The sequence below is a fragment of the Psammomys obesus genome, unplaced genomic scaffold (genome assembly GCF_907164565.1).
Source record: "Psammomys obesus unplaced genomic scaffold, mPsaObe1.curated_primary_1811, whole genome shotgun sequence".
In the NCBI taxonomy this organism is placed as follows: Eukaryota; Metazoa; Chordata; class Mammalia; order Rodentia; family Muridae; genus Psammomys; species Psammomys obesus.
In genome coordinates, this window is record NW_026596152.1 from 10,909,450 (window position 1) to 10,931,948 (window position 22,499).

The following is a 22,499-nucleotide window of genomic DNA, read 5'->3' on the forward strand; positions in this document are numbered from 1 at the left end:
GGCATTAGGCCCCCTAGAGCTTGAGTTACAGGTGTTTCTGAGCCACTTGATATGGGGAGGGTCCAGGGAACCAACTCCGGTTATCTGTGCTGGGAACTGAACCCTAGGCCTCTCTCTCAACCTCTGAGCCACCTTTCATCCCCCACAGTCCATTTTTTTTTTAACTGGACTATTTTCTTGATATTTAGTGACAAACGTCTTTTCATAACAGCAAGCCTTCGGCTGGTTTGAACCCCTGGTGCCCCATCTCTCTCGGCTGGGTTGTTACCATGGAAGCAAAGCCCTGTGGCCAGCTCTGTCCTTTCTTCCTCACTATTATCCCAGTATGGAGCCTGGAGAAGAGACAGTCTTTGTTGAGGTGGCAGGGAGAGACACTTTCAGTGTCTTATAGTGCATACACCAGACGGGAGGAGGGACAGCCAGGGCCGTGAGCGGCTGTTGTGAGTGGTCATCAGATGGCAGGAGGCCCTTGTGGCACCATGTGGCTCCTGTTGGCCACAAGGCCGCATTCATTGACCAGAAGCTGAACGTTAAAAAGAATTACCTTTAACAGAATGTCAAGAGGAAGAGCTGGTTTCAAGGGACCATCTGCCAGAGTAGGGGTATGGGTACCCTGTATGCTACAGCCATGCTCTCTGTAGACTTGAGAGCACCTCTCAATAGCTCTGTCTAGCATGTAGCATAGCTTTGTGTCTGTCTGTCTGTCTGTCTGTCTCTCTCGGGGGTTGGTCACAGGGATGCGTTGTTGTGGTGGCTCCATACAGGAGTCCTGGTACTCTTGGTGGGTATCCTCAACTTACCAGGTGTTCATCTGGATTTGATCCATGCTTTGTGGCCCCAAAGAGGGGCTCCTTTAACCTGCCATTCTAGTTGTTTACGTGGCAAAGCAAACACCTAGGTCAGTAAGAACATAACAGCCTTTGCTAAAGAGAGTAGCATGGGGCAAAGCTATAAGAATGGCCTTGAACTTTGCCCACTGAACAGAGAACAACACCTCTGCCTAGCTGCCAAGCTCTGTGTGCTGTTGGCTTTCTGCCTATCTGGACGGTGAATGAGTCATGGATCCAGACCCTCAGGGGACCGAGGTGGTCTGGCATTGGGCCAGAGCAGTCCATTCTGGGAGGATAGACACTTTTTCACGTGAGGTTGGGAAATGGACTCTTTTCATTTGATGAGTGATGGGCACTGCTTCCCATGCTTACGGAGTCCATACTGGCTCGTCATAGGATGAACACGGCACAAACACGTCACGTCACTGAATTGAATGTCTGGTTTCCATCAGAGCCCCCACAACATGCAAGGAGCTGATTTTTGAAAGTGATGTGTCTAGAGGCCATGTTAAAAAGGGGTTAGATACAAACCTCAAGCTGTTCCTCCCATGACAGACTTCAGTTGGCAGAATTATGAGTCTTAGAAACTGAAAGTTTGCCCAAGATCATACAAAAGTCTGCTAACATTAGAGCTTTCATTTTCTGTTGCTGTAACAAAGTACCAGAGCCTGAATTCTTTATAAAGAGATGTCTTTTGACATAAGGGTTTGGTGGCTCAAAGTCCTAGAGGCATGTGTCACCTGGTGAGGCTCTCATGTCATGAAGCACCAGGAATCATGGTGGAAATATGTGTTAGATAGAGGGAGCAATCGTGGTAGACAGGAAGCAAGAGGAACTCGGGCTGGGCTCTAGAAACCAGAATCAGTCCCTTCTCAAGGCACTGTCTCCAGTGGCCTAATTCACTTCACTTAGAGCCTGGCTCTACCACATCAGTATCATCGACACTGGAGAGCAAGCTTCCACCAGAGGAACCTTCAAGGGACCCACCCTGAAACCATAGCCATGATCAAAGGAGTCTTCCATAAGAGGAAGTCCAGAAGGTTCACTACAGCCCTCTGGGAATCCCTCAGGGAAAACTGAGTGGTTGGCTCAGACCACAGAGAAGACAGAGGTGGGACACACTATCTTCAGGGCCTGACAGTCCCATAAGATGTTGGTTCTTCTGTGGAGGTCAGTGGACCCAAGAGACAAAGATCAGTTATAGTGGATGCTGATGTAGTTCTGAGAACTCCACACTGGGGACACAACCCTGAATCTTAGGTCTCTCTGCCAGCTCTGCTGGTGAAGCTCAGCTCAAGCCTGGGTATTTGAGACAGATGCTTCCAACTTACCCCCCGGAAGAACACTGCTTCAGCAGGAAAGGACCGTCAAAGGACCTTGGCAGTCAGAGTGCTGACATGTTCAGACTCAGAGGTGCCGGGGGTGTGTGTTATAGACCTTGTCTTAGGAACTCAAAGGGGTTTTGACTGTTATTATCTAAGACAAAAGAGGAGCCACATCTCGTGTCCCTAACACAGCCATCAGCAGCTGCTAGTCTCGCCAAGGATGTCCAAATCAACCAGAGCTACCTGGACACTGTCTGACTGAGCTAATCCATCTCCTGCAGCTAGCTCTCCACCACCACAGAAGGCCACTGAGTATGCTTGATCTCCATGAATCCTTGGCCTCTTTTCCCTCCTGGGGTGTGTGTTGTCTCTGTCAGCCATTCTGGGAAAGAGCAAGGAGGCTGGGCTGGGCAGCAGTTATTCCCTCAGCTGCCATCTTTCTACACAGAGTCTGTCCCATGCGAGAACAGTATGTCTATGGCGGAGAGCCACAAACATGCTGGGCAGCCTGAGGTAGAAGGCAGGGCCTTGGCCAACCAGAGCGTGCCTCCCAGTGTCAGATTGGGTGGGCCTGAGATGTGAGAGCTGTGTCCAGCAGAGCTGGGAAGCTGACCCTCTTTCTCAAGGTCTCCACATGCTATCTACAATGGGTTCCAGTCCCTGTGGGTTCAGAGGGGCACAGACAGAACCAGCAGGATATGTGAATCTGTTTAGTTTCACATGTTTTGAAATACTAAGGGCTGTGGATTCCCTATGGCAAAGTTCTTGTCCCTTCCTGCCTCTGTCCCAGGAAAGAAGCAGTCTTGCCTGAAATGTTGAGGTTCATATGATGACTTAGTGGGAGATTTTTAGCCTTCGGAAAGGCCACGCCTTACCTTCACTGACTGTTTCAGCATTTATTTCCAGTCTTCAAACATGTTTTACAAAGATTATAAGATAGGTGTCTGGTGTGTTCGCATCCCACGTTTAGGATGAGCTGGGACTGCTCTGCTGGACACGTATTTTTCCCTGAGTGGAGTTGAGGGCATTTCCAACTGCTCATGAAACTGAAACTTTAGCTGTGAGAGGAAAGACACAAGGGTGTAGCCTGGGAGCGGGAACCCTCTGGACAGGCCTGGTACTGAGGTATGAGCTGACCGCTGGGAGTGGTCTCTTGCTCAGGGGAAAACCTGGCTGCTTGTCTTATCACAAGGAAGGCTGTAGGATGAGTCAGACGAGGACGGAGGAGGAAGGGTGTTAGGGAATGGCTCATGTAGGCTCTGGGTTTTCAGGGTAGATGAGATTGAGTCACACCATGCTGGATATGTAAGCTCACCATGAGCTTATGTAAGATCCCCAGAGAGGTGAAGTCATTGAGGAGGTGGAGGACCAAGAAGCCAGATGGGCCTATTGGGTTCTACAGTTCAGGCCCTGCCACCAGTTTCTAGAATGTTGAAGTTGGACAGAGACAGATACCTGAGTCAGGGCCCTTGTGAAGAGAGACACTGAGAGAGACAAAGACATAGAGAGACACAAAGAAACAGAGACAGAGACAGAGACAGACAGACATGTGGAGAGAGGCAGATTATAGCCAGCCTCTTGTGCACAGGTATCAGCCTTTGGGACCTTATTCCCTGAAAGCCTGCCCCTCCTTTGCAGATGGGAAGCCAGTGGAGGTGGACCCACACCACATCCTCATTGAGGACCCTGATGGCTCCTGTACCCTCATCTTGGATAACCTGACCGGCATAGACTCTGGCCAGTACATGTGTTTTGCGGCCAGTGCTGCCGGCAATGCCAGCACCTTGGGGAAGATCCTAGTTCAAGGTGAGTGGAGGGGGTTGTCTAGTGTGACGGACACAGTCCACAGGAGTGCTGTGGATCCTGCCCAGAATACAGGCTGTGTGTGGGGGTGGAGCAGGCAGGGTGACTCGGGGCCTCCAGAGACTCTCGAAGGAAAGTCAGGGTGGGAAGGGAGGACACCACAGTTCCCACCCAGGCGCTCCCTCAGCTCCATCGCAAACGTTTTTCTGTCTTTCCTGCCCGTGCCTGCCTCCGCCCGCAGTGCCCCCACGATTTGTGAACAAGGTCCGGGCCGCACCCTTTGTGGAGGGGGAGGACGCACAGATCACCTGCACTGTGGAAGGCGCCCCATACCCTCAGATCAGGTGAGGCCCGGACTGCAGCTCCTGCCACAGGAGCAGCATGCTCTCCTAAGCCGGGGAGGTGGTATGCAGCAGCTGACCACTGGAAAGTGGGTGTCATGGGGTCGAGACTCCTGCTGGACACAGGGCCCTCTGTGGCTGGGAAGACACGGTTGAACGGTGGCTTCCAGGAAGGGAACTTGCTAAGTATACCAGACCTAGGGCGGGCTGGCAGGGGTTCTAAGCACGGGGTGGGGGCACCCTGAGGGTGCCATGAAGATGGCTTTGGTAGGGCACTGGCTCACAGGACCTCCTGGATGGTTCCAGGTGGTACAAGGACGGTGCCCTGCTAACCCCTGGCAACAAATACCGGATGCTGAATGAGCCCCGCAGCGGTGTGCTGGTGCTGGTGATCAGGGCGGCCAGCAAGGAGGACCTGGGACACTATGAGTGTGAGGTGAGGCGAGGATGTGAAGGACAGTCGCCGTCCTCTGGGGGCTGATGGAGCCCAGGCTCCACCGTACAGGTGTGGAATCTCTAGGCTGACCAGAGGATACCAGACTGCTGTCACCCACCATCCCCAGCCACCGGTCCTCTGCCTTGTGGCTTCTCCTTCCACATTAGGCCTGGCCCTGTCATCTTGCCCCTTGTCACCACCGTTTCAAGATGCTGCTTGGCCTCTGCCAGTTGGAGGGGACCTGGTACCTACCTCAGCTGTCTCTCGCTAATGTAAAAATGTAGTGCCATTTACCTGGCAAGTCTTGCATTGCACAGGGCAGAGCTCAGGGTTTCCCCCACGCCAGCTTGCCTCCATCTCTGTGCGCTTTGTCCTCAGACACGAGGCAGAGGTTAGTGTGAATCCTCTAGCCTGTGTCCAGTTCTTACTAGAGCTCTTGTCAGCCTCCTCTGTGCTGCTTCAACAGGGACTCTAGGGCATTTGCCTCCCACAAGACTTCCTGGAAGCGAGGGCCCTCAAGTCCACTCTAGATTAGATGGTACAGATGCTAGGGGCCATGCAGTAACTTAAGTCAGTTAAAGCTCACTCCAGTGCCAGGTTTCTAGTATTCTATTCCAAGTGCTCACACCCTGCCTCTCTTCAGGACAGCCACACCCCTCCCTCCAGAGGAGGGCGTGAGCAGTCTTCACATCAAGGGGCGCTAGGGAGCCATGACCGGGCTAGGAATCTTTTCTTTTATGCAAAATATACTTGGGGGCATGATCCCCAGGCTAGACCATAATAGTGATTCTCTAGCAAGAGGGTCCAGATCCCTTGAGGAAGTCCTCAGTGGGCCTCTGTTGTCCCTTTGGCAGTTGGTGAACCGGTTGGGCTCAACTCGTGGTGGTGGAGAATTATACATGCAGAGCCCCGCACTGCGTGCCCGGGACCAGCACCACCGGGAACAGCTCATGGCTGCCGTGGAAGGTAGGTTCTGTGTCTATGCGTGCTGTCACAGTGACTCATGAGCTTTAAGCCCCAAGGCTGGAACCTCCGCTGGTCTGGAAAGAGCCTGGTGGAAACTAAAAACTTCCTGTTTTTAGTTTTAGGAAGAGGGGGCTAGTGCCTCAGGGTGGGGAATGATGGAGGCTGAAAGCTGGGGAGGCTGTCCAGGAGGTCAGAGGAGGCAGCTTCGGGGTCATGTGTGAGTACTGGAAGGCCATGAACTCAGAGTGAGAGCTGGAAGTTGCCCTGGATAATGGGGATCCCACGGTCCTACGCAATCATTGTCTCTGCAGAGGGGACATAGCAGGGCTTACATCAGCTTGACTGGCAGTGCTCATAGAGGCTCTGTGCGGGTGGCAGCAGGAGTGGGTGAAGGGTCCACACTGATTGCAGAAGACAAGACTGCTTGGAGCAGGGGCGGGTGTCAGGGCATCTCATGGGGAAGGCCTCCTTGTGGGAGGCGCTACCCAGCAGTGCTGCGTCCTCATCTTGGCTCGGGGCTACTCCCGGGATACTGAGGCCGGGGGTGGGAGTAAGCTATAAAATAAACTTTACTAGGGGCTGGAGAGATGACTAAATGGTTAAGAGCATGTGCTGCTCTTGCAGAGGACCTGAGTTTGGGTCCCAGGCCCCATGTCAGGAAGCTCACAAGTACCTGTAAATCTAGCTCCAGGGGATCTGACACCATCTTGTCTCCGTGTCAGTGATCACGTATACAGACGCAAAATCAAAATGAATATTTAAAACAAAATCAATAGGCCCTACTAGGAACAGAAGGTGAGTTCTGTTACCTATCCTTTGGAAGATGTGAGCAAATGTCTGTTCACATTCGGGCATCAGTAATAGACCGAAGAAACAGCTCTACACAGTCTTAGTCAGCCAATGAGTTTGCGGGGCTTAGAAGAAAAGGTGAGGGCTGCCTTACAGAAACATGGATAACTCAAAGGCAGCTGTTTCATGCCAGCATCTTGAAATCTTGAAAGCTACATCCCTGGAGCATGTCATCCACGCTGCACACCTTGCAAGCAGCTCTATAGGTCGGCTTAGGAACGGCTACTCCACACGTGACCTTAATTTTCAAGCTTTGTAAGTTTTGTTCATTCCCCATGTCTTCATGGGTTTCCCTCATTCGATCTGGAAGACCTAGCCATACAGTAATCCACCCCTTCCTCTGGCTCTCACATTCTTTCTGATCCCCTTTTTGCATGTTCCCTGAGCCTTGGAAGGGATAGGATAGGTGTCTGATTATTTTCTTCCATCCATGGCTGAGTGTGGCAGAGGAACTGTTATTCAGTTTCAGGAGCTAATGGAATATGGGACTCTGTAGCACACCCCATTGAGAAAAAATTTTTCCCCTCTATGATTGACCAGATTGACTGACCAAAGCTGACAGGAGCGGTAGTCGATGGGTGTGAATACGAATATTTAGAAGGCAATTTAACAGGCACATCACATCCAGCGAACAAAACAATAGTGATTGCCTCCATTCTGAGTCCACAGGCTTTTGCCTTTCCTTGCTGTACCATATGTGAATTCCCTCCCGCGGATCAGGCTTTAAATCTAATAAAGCCTGTTATGGTTATCCCCATAACAGTCATGCCATTATTGTACTAGCAAGTACATCTTGCTCGGCGTGTTAGTGTTGTAGCACACAGGGCCATTCTGAGCTGATGAGGACCGTTCACAGCACTTCTCCACTAGTGGTCCATGTGAGACCTTCTGGCACCAGCCAGTCAAGGGGAAACTTCCATTTCATTTTCAACCTTATTTCCCACGTCCTGTGTTCAAAGTGTGTGATATCTTCAGCAACAGGATCTTACCATTTAGTCCTGGTGTGCGACTGTGACAATGGTCTTCATGGTTTGTAAGGCCTTGGAAGCCTCCATAGCCCCCAACCTGTAGAGAGGTGGTTCACCCGGCAATGGGATTCTTAGTCAACAAGCGCATGCTTCTACAAGTATCTCTGTCACTGTTCTCCCAGGTGCTTTGACAGATCTGTAAGATTCCCCTCAGGGGTCAGAATTATATGATGAGGTGGGTTCCACCCTCACCCATTCCAAGTAAGAGCCAATGGGTCTTGCTGAGGTAGGGGTATATTGAAAGAGAAACATTATAAAGGGCCAGGATAGTCCGAAAAGATCACATCACATCTAGCTGTCACTTCATCACAGAGCAGTGTCCGGCGCAGATGGGAGCTGCTCCATCATTTAGCCTCCCATGAGTCACAGATGTTTTCCACGAGCCATCTGACTTCCTCATCCTGAGGTGCTGTTGCTGCTGCAGGGCCCCTGGGCATCACCCCAGCTTTGATGGCCTCAGCACGAGGGAGCCTGAGCTGCATATGTCAGCACCCATCATAGGAGCCAAGCAACCACCTCCTCCCAAGTCTCTGGTTCCGTTGGCTCCTGTGCAGGGACCACTAGTGTTGTGCGACTTTTGCTAGTGAGACAAAAACACGTGTTTATCCCAGATATGGCATTGACGACAGGTTAAAACAGTTCTACCCAAGTCTAGCTCAGTGAGTTGGTGGGAGTTTGGGGCTAACTTTCAGGAGCACGGGTGATGCAAATGAGAGAGGCTCGCTTCAGCAAGGTGAGGACTCAAAAAGCTGTATGCTGGGAACTCTCAGAACAACCTGGAGGCAGCTCTGCTGCTCGGAATCTCCTCGCCCCGGCACTTGTTACTGCTTAGGTAATTTGCGGGGGCGGGTAGCGCTTTGTACATTTTGTTAACTTCTTGAGTCTTAATGAGGCTTCCTCCTAAAGGCAGTGTTTCAATTTGTAGGAACTGGCTACTTAAGGAGGGTCCTGACAAGACACCTGTATGGACAGTCAGGATGGGGAGGGGCAGCTAGTGAGGTCCCATCTGGAAAATGCTCCCAGATGCTCTCTCACATCCCTGGGGGCATGCAAACAGAAACCAGGCCAACACTAAGCGAGCCAGAACTCCCCCAGTAGGAGGGATGCAACATAAACCTTCGGGAACTGAAAGCAGGCTCATGCGGTCATAGGCCCCTGGAACCGGTTCCTGCCATGTTGTGGTCCTGTTTCTCAGACCTTCTCAGAACTGAGCCAGTCGGAGCTCAGAAGCTCAGCCTTGGGACCTCTGATGTCAGCCATTGTCCTCTCAGGGACATGCCCCCCCCCTCCACGATGAGCAAATGTCTTTGCTTCTTTGCTTTCCCTCATAGGGCTGAGAGCCCCAGGCAAGCCTTTTTCTGTGATTTCCCACACGCAGTCTGTGTCTGACCACAGCCTGCTAACGGAAGCACCATGCATACGTGCGTCTGCCACCATCGGCATGTCCACTTCCCGTGCGCCTCCACGTCTCCTTGCTGTGCACAAGGACATCCTATATACTCATTTACTTGGTGGTCACGATGAGTCTTTTTCTGGGGCAGAAGAGGGGTGGCAGCATGGAAGAGCAGGCCTTCCGGACTCACTGGGTTTGGATGCGTATCAGCGTTTTGGGGAGGCAAGAAGGCTGGTCCTGGAAGACCCTGGAGCCAGAGTCCTGCCAACCTGCTTCCTAACTCCCATCCTGCTTCCTGTTAACTCCGCAGCTCTGCAGTCAGAGTGGCCTGACAGAACTCTGCGGGTGTCGCTGTCCTCTTGCTTTGCCCTGCATCAGGCTGTGGAGCCCTGCTTTGCACAGTTGCAGCCTGCCTGTGGCTGCAGTTACACCCAGGCCCAAAGCTGGGCTGTGAGCAAGGGGACCCGGAATGTAGCATCTCAGAGGTGTTGGGCCCACTGCCCTTGAGAGCAGCGAAGTGGGATCCGTTAGGAGGGAGAAGCTGCTAGAGCAGATGGGGAACACCAAACACTGTGGCTGGATCCCAGACTCTCACTGTGGGGTCCCTTCATATTCCTACATGCACACACACACACACCACACAAATGCTACACACATGTGCATGCACATTTGTGTGACATGTGTGTATCCCATGCACACAACGCACATGTGCACACATGCATGCATGCGTGTACAAACACGTGTGTATGCATACATAAGCATATATGTGCCTATATGCAAGACATGTGCATGTATGTACCTATATAGAAGCACACTGTAAATGCAGCTTCCACACGCACAGACATGATGGAACTTTGACTGATGTGACCTCAGCTGAGCGGGGTTAACATGCTCTCCCGCCTTCCTCTTTGTGGTCCTGCAGCAAATCAGGCATCATGAGTTAGTGTGCCAGGCTACAATCATGGGCAGTTTTCCTCCCTCCCATAAGGCTCCTGAGATGTAGGGGTGCAAGTAGCCTACAGTCTGCCTACTGCCCAGCTGCCAAGCCTTTGGGGGGCATCTGAGACCCCAGCTGAGGGTACGGTGGGGCAGGATGGAGACAGACACAGCTTGCTCCTAGAGCTCCACACATGAGGTGGGAGCTGCAGGCTCCACTTTCTGGCTACAGGACAGAGATGCGGTGGAGTTGTCTCCGTTGAGAGGGACAGGACCCCTTCCTATGCCTAGGGCTGTTCCTAGAAAGATATCTGTGTCGTCCCCCCACTGTGTGTGCCATTTCGGGAACACCACAGTCCCTCCCCCTTCTTAGTCTTTGTGATTGTCTTATAAGAGGATCAGCCAGCCTAGCCTAGCCTCAGTGGCTGCTGGCTCACTGTGCAGCTCCAGGCCCTCCCTTCCCCATCTCTGGGCTCAGAGTCTGTGCCCAAGACATGGGACCAAGTGTGTGACAACTTCACAGGACTCTCAGGACTTAGGGACTGAGTAAAGAGTGAGGCTTTGGGGCACCCACCCCCAGCCCCTGTGGTACCCTAAGGACATTAGGTACTTCCCTCCTGTGAGATGTGGGGTGACACCACCTGTGGGGCAAGTATTGTTCCCTGTTTCACAGATGAGGGAACTGGGTTCCCCCGCTGCAACCCCCGCCTCCCCCCCAGGAGCACACAGACAGGCAGCATCGGATCATGCTCCTACACCAAGCAGGTTGCTGCATGGCCAACACCCCTCAGAGAGCTCAGCCCCCGGCGCTGCTAGTGTGTAACTGTTGCTGTTCCGACTGTTTTCTTTGTAGTCACTGAGCAGGAGACGAAAGTCCCCAAGAAAACCGTCATCATGTAAGTGCAGGCGTGACTCTACTCTTCCTCTGACTGTCGTGCCCACGCATGCTACTAACCTCCTCACCTTGCCAGCCTGTGTCCTTCTGCCTGCCTGCCTGCCTGTGCACACAAACTTCCTGCACCCCGTGGGTCAGCAGCTCCCTGCAGGTCCTTGCAGGCACTCAGCCACTCTCTCACGTCTGTGGCACCTCCACACACCACAGCTCTCTTCTGAGGCCTTGGAGCACACTCCTGGTGTTATTCTGCACACTTCCCGGTGACTCACCAGAGTGGTGGCTTCCAAGAAGTTGCAGGGAGCTGGCGATGAAAGCCATTTTCCCTCGATGGGCTCAAGATGGACTTCTGACCTTTCCTGTCTGAGGGTTTAGGGGATGTCAGTGACAGGGTTTTCTGCAGCAATGGATCCCCCTTCCATAACCCGCCCTGCCTAATGCAGCATTTAAATATGTTTAGTACAACAGGAAGCCAAATCTTAAATGTGAGCCAGTTATTATTCATTGGATCTAAACTAAATAATGCTACAATGGTGGGTATTGCAGCCCTGGGGCATTTTTGTCTCCAGTCCTAGCCCTTACATTTGGAAGATGGGAAAGCAAAAGCTCTGGAAAGAAAGCCATCTCAGGGCTATCAGCTGAGAGCTGTTTCCACTGGCACCAGTTAGCCCTTTCTTCATTCTCTACTGCTCTTAGAGCTCAAACAAAGTCCCATGTATGGACCCCAGTAGCTCAAAGCATGGCAACCCCACAGAATGTGGGATTGTTTGGGACCTGGAGAATCTGGGAGGCCTTCTGCTAGGAGATGAGAGGGGCTTTAAGAAGCAGGAGAGCCCAGTAAAGGAAGGTCTCTTATGTTCCATGGTGGCCATGTTGCTGGAGAATTCTGTCTGCAGATCTTGGATGAAACACGGGGGTTATCCCTCAGTGTCCTCCACCCCCCTCTTTCCTTCCGAGGCGGGCTGCTCCCATGGTGCCACTCAGCCTATTCTCACCACCCAAGCCTTGGAAAGGCTCCATGCTGGACTTTTGGTACCTGCCACATGGGGAGCAGTATTAGCAGACACTTTGAGGCATCAAGACTGGGGACGCTGGTGCCAGAGGAGACCCCAGTTAACCAGTATTTGTAACACACCCCTGGAAAGTTTTCAGCCTTTCCGTTTTTCTATCCCCACCTCTGCTGGGAGCAAGAAGCAATTGAGACCAGACTCAAACACTTGCAAAATCCTAGCCAATACCTGCCACTCTCCATGGTTCTGCCTCCTTCTCCTGTCTCCCCAACTCCCAGTTTTGGAAGGCGGAACTCATACAGGGTACAGGGCACGTGAGAAGCCACAAGGCCTAACGGCAGCCCAGAAAAGTCCAGAGCTAAGTAGCCAATTCAGATGTCCTCCTTGGCCTGGCGAGGCCTCACTGTTCTCTTCCCGGAAACCAGGAACACTGGCCGAAGGTTAGAGCCAGCTACACCCTGAGTGACCTGCACCACGGTGACCCTGAGCTTGGTATTGCGCATGTGGCCACTGCATCCGCCAGCCATCAATCCCTAACTCAGGGGCTTCAGGCAGTGAGAGCTGGCCAGGTCCTTTCCCTAGCGGACAAAGCCTGCTCAGGGGGTGGAAAAGACGGGAGACCAGAGCAAGGGACATTGCAAAGAACACCTCACTCCGTGTTTGGAAGCACCTAGGATTCTTATTTAAGAGCACATACCGAAGTGTGAGGTCAACCATCGAAACTCTGAGCCTTGTTTCTTTGGTTTTCTGTTTTGTTTTCTTAGCTAGGGCTGTGCAGGTTGGGCTCAAGTGCATGTGTGGGCGTCTGCGCTGTCTTCTCCTCTGCTCACTCACACACGCACTAACTCGGGCTCTGACATATGCTGATGGCACTAAGCTGGGTGAGGTTGTGGGTCTCTGTGCCCATCTCTTCTCGGGCCCTCTCCCCCTACCAGAGAGGAGACCATCACCACCGTGGTAAAGAGTCCCCGTGGCCGAAGACAGTCCCCCAGCAAGTCTCCCTCCCGGTCACCCTCTCGCCGCTCTGCCAGTCCACCGAGGCCAGGGCTGCTGGCCCCCGAGATGCTGTACCCCCCAGGGACCAGCCCATCCCGGAGGCTCGTGGCAGAACCAGGCAGGAAGGCCCCAGTGCCTGCATTGTATGTGACGGAAGCTGACACCCACACTCCCGCCTCGCAGCCCCAGCCCAAGTGGTTGGAGGTGGAGGAAACCATTGAAGTCCATGTGAAGAAGACAGGGTCTCGGGGTGCATCTCCTGTCCGAGAGACGCCCAGCCGTGGAGAGGGGAGCCTCTTCACACTGCCTGGTGGGATCCCCAGCGGGGACCCAAATGCCAACAACTCCAACAACAAGAGTGTGTACCAGGAAGCCCAGACGTGGGGCCCCGCTGTGGTCCAAGTTGGTGAACCCCTTGTCTTCCGTGTGGACTCAGTGGGCAATGTAGAGTGGGCAGCTGCTAGCCTTGAGCCAGAGGGGGTCAGAGCCTCCCAGGAAGAAGAGAACCCTGAAAGGGAGGAAGGAGGCAGTGACAGAGAAGAGATGGCGGAAGAGTCCCAGGACACTGGCAGCCTTCAGGGACGTGACCCCAAAATCCTTACGCACAATGGCCGCGTGCTGACACTGGCTGACCTGGAAGATTATGTACCCCAGGAAGGAGAGACTTTTGGCTGTGGAGACCCCGGCCCCAGCACTCATGATGACCCCCCCTGTGAAGTCTCCGTGCTCCAGAGAGAGATCAGTGAGCCCACTGTGGGGCAACCTGTCTTGCTCAATGTGGGGCGTCCTCCAGGCCCCAGTACCATACCCAGCTTCTTCAGGTCAGGGCCCCAGGTCCACAGCCCTGGGGGTGCCTCCTTCCTCTTGCGCGAGGCCCGGACAGGTCCAGTGAGTGCCGCCCCCTGGACAAGCTCCTTCCATACCCACGTCCAGAGTTCAGTAGACGGTGGCCAGGGTAGCTTCAAGACAGAGGTCTCCACCCAGACGGTCAGCTTTGGGGCCATAGGAGAGACAGTCATTCTGCATATTAACCCAGATGAGGGAGAGGCTCCAGGCCCCTCCCAGGGCTGATTGCTCACAGTGGGGACAAAGCATGCGGACGACAAGGTAAGGCGAGTGGCCCAGAGCCTTGGAACCTGACAGGTACCAGCATCTACCCTGGAGCCCACAGCTTACCTCAGAGACCTCCCAGCCCTCTGCTCTTCTCCAGCCTGGGACTGAGCCTTCCTTGCTTTCCTGCCCGGCCCTTCCTACCTCACTGGACCCGTTCACTGCCGGGAGGATGGGGGAGTGCCTGCGCCGTTGGAGTATGCTGATGTCCCTTCACTAGAGCCCTGGTCAGGAAGCAGCTCAGAAACTCCAACTGTGGACTCCACCCCTCAGGCCTTCTGTGGGGTCTAGAAACAAGATGTGGACTTGGGTGTTTGCCCTGAGACGTATCCCCATTGAAGAGCTTCCCTGGGGCTGCACCCAAGACTTGTGTTAACCTGCCACCTGGTGCTCTTCAGGGCCACTTCTATGGTGGACACGACTGTAGGGCGGGGGTGGGGGAGGCCCTGGCCCTTGCCCTGATGAGAACAATAAACCAAGTCCCAGACCCTCCTCTCTGCTCTTTCTTGCTTGTTCATCTAGCAGCTCAGGGTCCCCTTTTCTCGTGGCCACCTGCTAGACCTACTCTCATTTCGTCAAGGTCACGTCTCAGGTCATATTGGCCTTTAGGGTGGTTGATTACCTGTGTGCCCTCATGATGGGCATGCAAGTCCCAGACTGCTTTGAGGTCCTTGGGTAGATTAGGGGGGCAGGGTATGAATCTGTCCTTGATAGTCTATGGGGCTGGTCCTTGGGACTCACGGTATGACCAAGGGCAGCCTCCACGGTCACCCTTGGCCTGTCAGGGTCTGAGCAGGATTTCCTAAGCCCAGGATAGCTAAGGCCATTGTAGGACAGATGGGGAGTCAGGAGTGAGAGGGGGTGACCCCTGTCCCAAGCTCTTGGCATATTGGGGTGAACTTCACTGTCTGCAGAGGTGACCCAGGACCTTAGTACTTGTCCGTGAGGGGATGGAGCCCAGGAGACCTCTAGTCCTGAGGCCTGTTCTAAATGTGCTGCTGGCATCTTGGAGTTGGAAAGGGGGTCTGGGTGTCTGTTCAGCCTGGGTCTGGGGGTGTCAGATGCCTCATCAGCAGGCACTGAGGAAGATGTGGGTGGGGAAGGCTCTGGGCAGGGGGCTTGCTGGGAAAGGAGTGATTGGCAGTTCTGGGGCACGTGTCTGTGACCACCTTGTAGGGAGCCAAGTCTGAAAGGCAGCACAGGGCACAGATACGGGAGCCACAGCCAAGAGAGGGTTAGAGTACTGGGGCTTGCTCAGTAGGAATTGAGTAAGGACACTGGCCTGAGCTTGGACCATTTAGGTGTAGAGCAGAATGCTGTCACATGGGGTGAGACCTGAGCTGCCCTGGGAGGTGAAATATGGTCATGACTTCCTGAACACCCAATCCTACGGTACCCCTGGCCCTTGACATGTACCAGTCTAAGATCTGGGGTCTAGAGCCAGCCTTGAGGAGAGCCAGGCTTGGCTGGAAGGAGTGTGGGACTGGAGGCACACTGAAGACGGGAGCTTTCTGAAGAAGATATGGTTTCCCTTTCGGCTTCCAGGAGGGTGGCCCTGGCTGTAGGTGGATCCGGGAGGAGGAAGCAGTGGCCCTGTCCCTGGCCTCAGAGCTCCTCACCGTGCCATATCCTCTTGGCCCTCCCCCTCCAGGTAGCTTCCTAAGTGAGGAGCAGTAGGCAGCAGGGCAGGGGCCAGAAAACAGTCTCTGAGAGTGGGGTGGGCGCGCAAAGCCTGTGCCTGGGATAGTCCAATCCCCAGTCCAGACTCACCTTGTGTTCCCATCCTCCTGTCCACAGACACCTCCGTGGAGGACTCTGTCCACTCCACCCAGGCTGGAGCTGACCAAGACGCCGCTTCTATCCTTTGGAGGCTGTTGGGCTCAGAAGGCCTGAGCCCCTCCCCAGGGGATCTCCCCCACACCAGACAAAGTGAGCTGCCTGCATTGGAAGAGGCTGCTCCCCAGACACCAGGCCCAGCAGCCTCAGGTACACCTGATGCGGCTCAGTGGGGAGCTGACAGCAACGACTCCTCTCCCCTCTGCTTACCCCATCCCATCCTTGGCGATGCGATCCAAGGAGGTCACCTCAGTTGCCCATTCCATGGTTGCAAACTTGCCAAGCCCTGGGGCACCTTAGTATCTCTATGGCCTCATGTGCCATCATGTACTCTGCTGGTCAAGGCTCATCCTTTATTTAACTTGACGTCTCCCTATCTGTAAACTGGGTCTGCCCAGTTCACCCGCGCATGTACCTGGGCCTTTGGTGGTTGCAAAGCGCCTCTTTCATTGCAGCCACTGTTTTTCCCACTTTAACCTCAGCTGGCCAAGCAATCTTATAGACAGTCAAGCCAAAGCAGGCTGAGTGTTAATAGGCTCATTCCTACCTGAAGTCTCAGTTTCCCCAGATGTGTCATGTGTCTGCTCAGTTTGCTCTTCTTTTCTAACCAGCGTGGCCTGTCTCTTATTTTGTCAATGAGTCGTGTATGCTCTTTGGGGCCCCACACTGCCACCTGTGTCCTGCTCTCTTGTCACTATAGCTTCAGCCTGGCTGGATATATAGGTCCTAGAGGGCAGAGCTTCTACATCCCAATGCCAGCCTGGCTGGTGGGCTGGGACATCAGGCTTGTCCCCCTGCTGAGGGCTCTGATATCTGGCTTCAGCAGTACATCCAGCATATGACACCAAGTCGTGGGGACTGTGACTGCCTGGTTCTCACTCCGGGCCCTGGCCCTGGAGCTGCTCTTGACTTGGCAATTCACCTCACACTGGCCATATGGGGAACCCATGTTTGTTAAAGAATATCCTCCCCAACCCAGCCAGGATTCAACTCACTAGGCTTCCTATATTGTACCAGCTGAAGCTCCAGAAGCCTCACAGCCTGGCACACGCAAAGGCCTGGATCAGGAGACAACAACGGCTGGGTCCCAGGGATGGACTGTGCCCATTCGGTAACCTCCTGAGCCAGATAGGTTATGTGCAGAATTGCCCTCCAAGGGACACCCTGGGTGGGCAGTGCAGGGCCCATTTGCTCTGGCCTAACGGCCTTGAAGAGTGAGCAGGGTGGACTCGAAGCTCTCCAACACACTTCTGACAGGCCCCATCCCAAGCTGGTGGGCAGGGGAGGGAAGAGGGACCCACCCTAGAGCACAGGGTCTTGGGGAGAAGCCCGGGGCCTCTGTCCACACATCTAACCCCACAGGTATAGGGACAGTAGGGTCACCATCCTGAGGCTCAGCTACCTGAGAGGTATAGAGTCAGGGTTCCTTGGTGAGCAGACATAACCCTGCCTTGACTCCAGGGTGGAGGGGTCAGCCTGGCCAGGTGCAGGCACGGGGCAGCTGCTCTTGGACGTGCACAGCCAAGTTGTCGTGGAGACCACGCAGAGGACCTACGTGTATCAACCTCCAGACACAAGTGCTGCAAGTACGGAAGCGGGCCGGGCAGGTGGGGTGTCCATGCCAGGTGCTGGGGGGCATTTCCGCGAGGGCCTGACTCAGTCATCTGGCATGCCTCCGCCCCCCTTTTCCTACCTCTTCTCTGTGTCCCTTGGAGGGACCAGCCCTCTCTGGGAAGCAGCACGGTTGAGGTACTGCAGGTTCTGTGTTAGCGCTATTTGCACTCCGCCTGCTTTGGCTTGACTATCCACGCGATTGCTTGACCAGCCGAACCTAAAGCAGGAAAACCAGTGGCTGTAATGAAGGGAGCACTTCGCAACCACCAAAGGCCTAGGCAGTGAGGTTGGGGTCACCGTCACCGGGGAAGGAGGTGGGCTTCCTGGTCCAGGGACATAAATCCAGGCTTCAGTGATCACAGATGTACGTGGTGGGCTATGAAGCCCGAGGGTCCCTCTACACAGGTTCTCTTCCCATCTCTCCCAGGGGCCCCCTCCATGCAGGTCACCATTGAGGATGTGCAAGTACAAGTAGGTGACGTGGCACAGTTCGACGCTGTCATTGAAGGCAACCCACCGCCCACAGTGACCTGGTACAAGGTAGGAGGAGGCCCAGGAGACCGGCTTCAGGAGCTGGAGGCTCCTGAACATGTGGGAGTATGGGATGGGGCTTGTGCACCCCACCATGCAATCTGTAACCCCCCCACTCCGTAGCCCCATCCTGTTCCCCTATCCAGGACCTTCCCATCCCACTTCTGGCCTGCACTTGGGGTTGGGCACACAGCAGGTACTGAGAGTGTTTCTCCAGGAAGGGTGTGCAGGTCCAGGAGCTGGCATCTCTCAGGATAGGCTGATGGTAGCCCAGCCCGTCTCCTGTGTGTCCAGGAGAGCAACCAGCTGACGAACAGTGCCCGGCTGAGCCAGCGGCAGGACGGAACTACATATTCCTTGGTGTTGACTGACGTGGCTCCACAGGATGCTGGTGTCTACACGTGCGTCGCCCACAACGCAGGAGGACAGGTGCTCTGCAAGGCGGAGCTGCTGGTCCATGGGGGTGAGTTGGCTCTCTACTCCCAGGCCACGGGCAGGGTACAGGGAACAGGGAACAGGGAGCAGGGAGCAGCCCCTACTGTTGCATGGGGCAGCAGTGGGGCCAAGGCCATCATGGCTGCCTACACAATAGGCATGTCCTGTGCTTTGACTGAAGGGGACAAGCTAGACTCAGAAAAGCAAGTCTACCGGAGAAAACTGCATTCCTTCTATGAGGTCCAAGAGGAGATTGGAAGGTATGGTTTCCCCACCTTCGCCGTACTCTCCAGCCCTCCCCAGGACACTCCCAGCCTGGCACCTACCTTGAGTTCGCTCTCTCCTTCTTCACACCCAGGGGTGTGTTTGGTTTCGTGAAGAGGGTTCAGCATAAAGGAAACAAAATGTCCTGTGCCGCCAAGTTCATCCCCCTAAGGAGCAAGACTCGGGCCCAGGCATACCAAGAACGAGACATCTTGGCTACACTCGGCCACCCGCTGGTCACCGGGCTCCTGGACCAATTTGAGACCCGGAAAACTCTCATCCTTATCTTAGAACTGTATCCTTCACCCGACCCCGGGGAGGGAGAGTTCAAGAGGCATCAGGTCCCAGGCTAGGGCTGGAGTTGCAGAGTGTCCGGTCCCTGGACCTGGGTGCTGTAGTGACAGCTACTAGTCCTGCATCTGAGCATCCTATTCCTGATGCTGTGACTATGTGACAACAGCTGCTGAGCCTATGACTCACAGTGGCATGATTTGGGAGACTTGGACGTGAGATCTTTCCTTTCTGTGGGTAACGGATGGGGCCCACCTCGGTTGTGGGCTGGTCCTAAAGGTTCTTGGCAAGCATGGCCTGGGGGCTCTCTCAGAGGTGACCTCTTAGATATTGGAGAGGAGCCTCCCATCCCAGCTCCTCTAGGTCTCTGTCATACCCATGGGCCTTGTCTGAAGCTCTTACATATTTCACAGCCTGGCTGTCCTATCACTCCCAAAGCTGTGTCTGGGAAAGGGGTGCTTGAAGTGGGCTCTGTGCAGAGATGAAAGGGTGCCCAGTTCCATTATGGTCCTGCCCGACAGCTTCGGTCACCAGGGTCTTTCTGAAGGCCCCTTTCTTAGGGATGGGAACCATATGGGACCCAGGGGTCTCTATTCCCCCTTCCTTCACCTGAATACCGTCACCCTTAATCTGGGTCACAGGAACCTCAGGTCCCAGGCACCTCTCTGTGAGCATAGGCCTAGGAGTCAGGTGGGTTCCAGCCAGGTGCATCTCTTCCTTGACCACACCCAGGTGCTCATCTGAGGAGCTGCTGGATCGCCTCTTCAAGAAGGGTGTAGTGACAGAGGCTGAGGTAATCCCTCCCTCTCCTTGCCTGAGGGGCCCACATCTCAGTCCTTTGGACACAGCCTCTCTTGACCTGAGCCCCACATGGTTTCCAGGGTTCACAGGCATAACCAGCCCTTTCCTACCCCTCCTGAGCATACCTGCCCAGCTGTGCTGGCGATGCCTGCTTCACTTTGATTTGAACAGGCTGCTGCTTCCCACCAACTCAGGCTCAGACCACCTTTGGGAAACCCCCCAGCCCCGGGACTTACAGGTTCCTAAAAGACTTTGTTAGCCACCTGCCCTGTGGGGCCTGAATTAGGAGGAGGAAGGCTTGACTATGGGAGCAAGCTGGAATGGAATAGAGCAGGAGGCTGAGACCGGCCCCTCCCCTGAGCCAGGCTTCGAGGAGGTACCTCTTGGATGCTGGTCCCAAACTGAACCAGGCCTTTGCCACAGGTCAAGGTCTATATCCAGCAGCTGGTGGAAGGCCTGCACTATTTACACAGTCATGGTATCCTTCACCTGGACATAAAGGTACTGACCCCATGGTGTCTCCAGAACTCAGGGTAGGGACAGGTGGGAGCCAGCCTGCCCGTGGGCTCCACTAAGGATAGGGAACTCACTGCTTCCCAGCCCTCAGGTAAGGTTTGGATCTGATGGAGTCAAAGATATAACGCCCCGTGTGACCCGGGGACACCCCACTGCCCTTTGCTAGTTCCAAGGACTCTTCAGTGCTCCCCTGGGCCCAGAGGTTAGGAGTTACCTCTCTCCGGAAGCGTAGCCCTCAGCAACCCCCCTGACTCTGCCTGACAGCCCCCCAACATCCTGATGATGCACCCAGCACGGGAAGACATTAAGATCTGCGACTTCGGCTTTGCCCAGAAGATCACCCCCTCAGAGCCACAGTACAGCAAGTACGGCTCACCCGAATTCGTGTCCCCAGAGATCATTGAGCAGAGTCCTGTGAGCAAGGGCTCAGACATCTGGTGAGTGGACGGAACACCAGGTTTGTGGTTCTAGAACCTCCCTGTCCTCTGTGTGTCTGTCTGGTGGCTGAGGATCCTCAGGGCCTCTGCCTCCTCTTCCAGCCCCAGGCTTCTCCAGCCCCCTCAGGCACACCCCTTGTCCGTAGACGGGGCCTGGTTTGACTCACAGTATGTGGTGGTTTTATTCTTGCAGGGCCATGGGCGTCATCTCCTACCTCAGGTAAGCAGACCCCTTGCCTCTTCCAAGCTGACCCCTCATTGTACGCTGTGTTCCCTGCTGGCCGCTCCACAGAGCACTCCTGAGACACCGCAGGTAGCTATTTTGAGACCAGGCGGTAGGCCAACCCTGATAAAAGGTTTTGTTTAACACTTCCCATCGTCACGAGGCAGAGCTTAGCCTCTTCCCGGTAGGTCTTGGCGCTTATCCTTGGGAGGACACTCAGTGACCATTTTTGCCCTGAATTTGCTAGTGGTACAGCTGGAGTTTGGGTCCTCTCTGCAGTTTGGATCCAGTCTGAACTTTTACCTTGGCAAAGGCTGGTTCCTACCCTAAGCAGACCTTGAATCCCATGCTGTTCTAAGCCTGAAGCTCTGCCTCAGATTAAGGCTAGGTGGCATCTCAATCTGACCTTGAATATCTGTATCAGCTTGAACCCAAACCCCTACCTCACATTAAGGCTATATCTGTACCGCAAGCTGAATCTCTATCACTGTCCTATTTTGGACAAGTGACTGTTCCAGGATGAGCCTTTATCTTTACCCAGGTCAGAGCCGTAATACCCACGTTAGGCTTATCTCATATCTTCAATGTGAGCTGAGACTCTCTTCAATAGGACAAACCCTAATCCCCACCTCAGGCTAAGGCTGGGTACTTCTGTGGGCTGATTCTTCCTTGATCCCAATCTCAGCCTGAGCCTGGATGCTCCTCCCAGCCTGAGCCCTGATCAACACTCCAGGCTTAGCCTGGATCCCGTTCCAAGTGAATCCTGGATTGCTCTGGTCCAGCCTGAGACACTTAGTAGAATCCTCAGGTCTAGATGTGTGCGGTGCACACCCAGTCAGGAAACCTTCACACTTTCAGCCTGACCTGCTCATCCCCATTTGCTGGAGAAAGCGACCGTGCCACCTTGCTGAATGTTTTGGAGGGGCGGGTATCTTGGAGTAGTCCCATGGCTGCCCATCTGAGTGAGGATGCCAAGGACTTTATCAAGGCCACGCTGCAGAAGACCCCTGGGTGAGTGCACACCCGTCCTTCACCTATCCAAGCTCCAGTCAGCCCTGTCCCAGGACCACCTGACTGACTGACCTGCCCGGCTTTCTTCTTCCTCCAGGGCCCGGCCTAGTACTTCCCAGTGCCTTGCCCACCCCTGGTTCCTGGTAAGTAGGCCCAGCTTGGGCTCAACTCAGTGCTCTACAGAGAGGGAAACAAAGGCCAAGAGTATCACCAGTATGAACTGTTTTGGCCTGTTGTCCCCCAGTTCAGAGGACACTAGTCCCTTCATATTGTCAAGGGGGTCCTGGAGTCCTCGACAAAGAATTGCTAGGCAGTTAGCAACGAGGGATTCCTTCTGTCTTCCTGACCATCCGGGAGAGGGGCTTGCAGTGTCCTGACCCCAGAGTGTCTGGGAGAGGAGACCCTGAAGTTTGCTGCCTGTGCCTTGCTGAGCCTACATTCCTGGAGGGCCCCCCCGGGGCACCAGTGTGTCTTTTCACCACACCCACATACCTCCCACTGCAGAAATCCATGCCTGCTGAGGAGGCCCACTTTATCAACACCAAACAGCTCAAGTTCCTTCTTGCTCGAAGTCGCTGGCAGGTGGGTTCCCCTTTCCCTGGAAAGGTGCTGAGGCAAGGGGAGG

The 22,499-nt window shown here is 54.4% G+C and overlaps 1 protein-coding gene across 1 annotated transcript in view; it reads left to right on the forward strand.

Moving 5' to 3' along the window:
- The window catches only part of Obscn (obscurin, cytoskeletal calmodulin and titin-interacting RhoGEF), a 114,098-nt gene that overhangs the window by 84,477 nt on the left and 7,122 nt on the right, over positions 1-22,499 (forward strand). Inside the window, 19 exon segments of the mRNA XM_055593997.1 lie at positions 3,794-3,961; positions 4,200-4,302; positions 4,606-4,735; positions 5,590-5,701; positions 10,761-10,803; positions 12,745-13,859; positions 16,769-16,862; positions 17,213-17,337; positions 17,793-17,905; positions 18,191-18,359; positions 18,513-18,591; positions 18,690-18,890; positions 19,619-19,679; positions 20,111-20,188; positions 20,468-20,640; positions 20,834-20,860; positions 21,722-21,874; positions 21,972-22,017; positions 22,379-22,456. Coding sequence (XP_055449972.1) covers positions 3,794-3,961; positions 4,200-4,302; positions 4,606-4,735; positions 5,590-5,701; positions 10,761-10,803; positions 12,745-13,859; positions 16,769-16,862; positions 17,213-17,337; positions 17,793-17,905; positions 18,191-18,359; positions 18,513-18,591; positions 18,690-18,890; positions 19,619-19,679; positions 20,111-20,188; positions 20,468-20,640; positions 20,834-20,860; positions 21,722-21,874; positions 21,972-22,017; positions 22,379-22,456 — 3,068 coding nt within the window.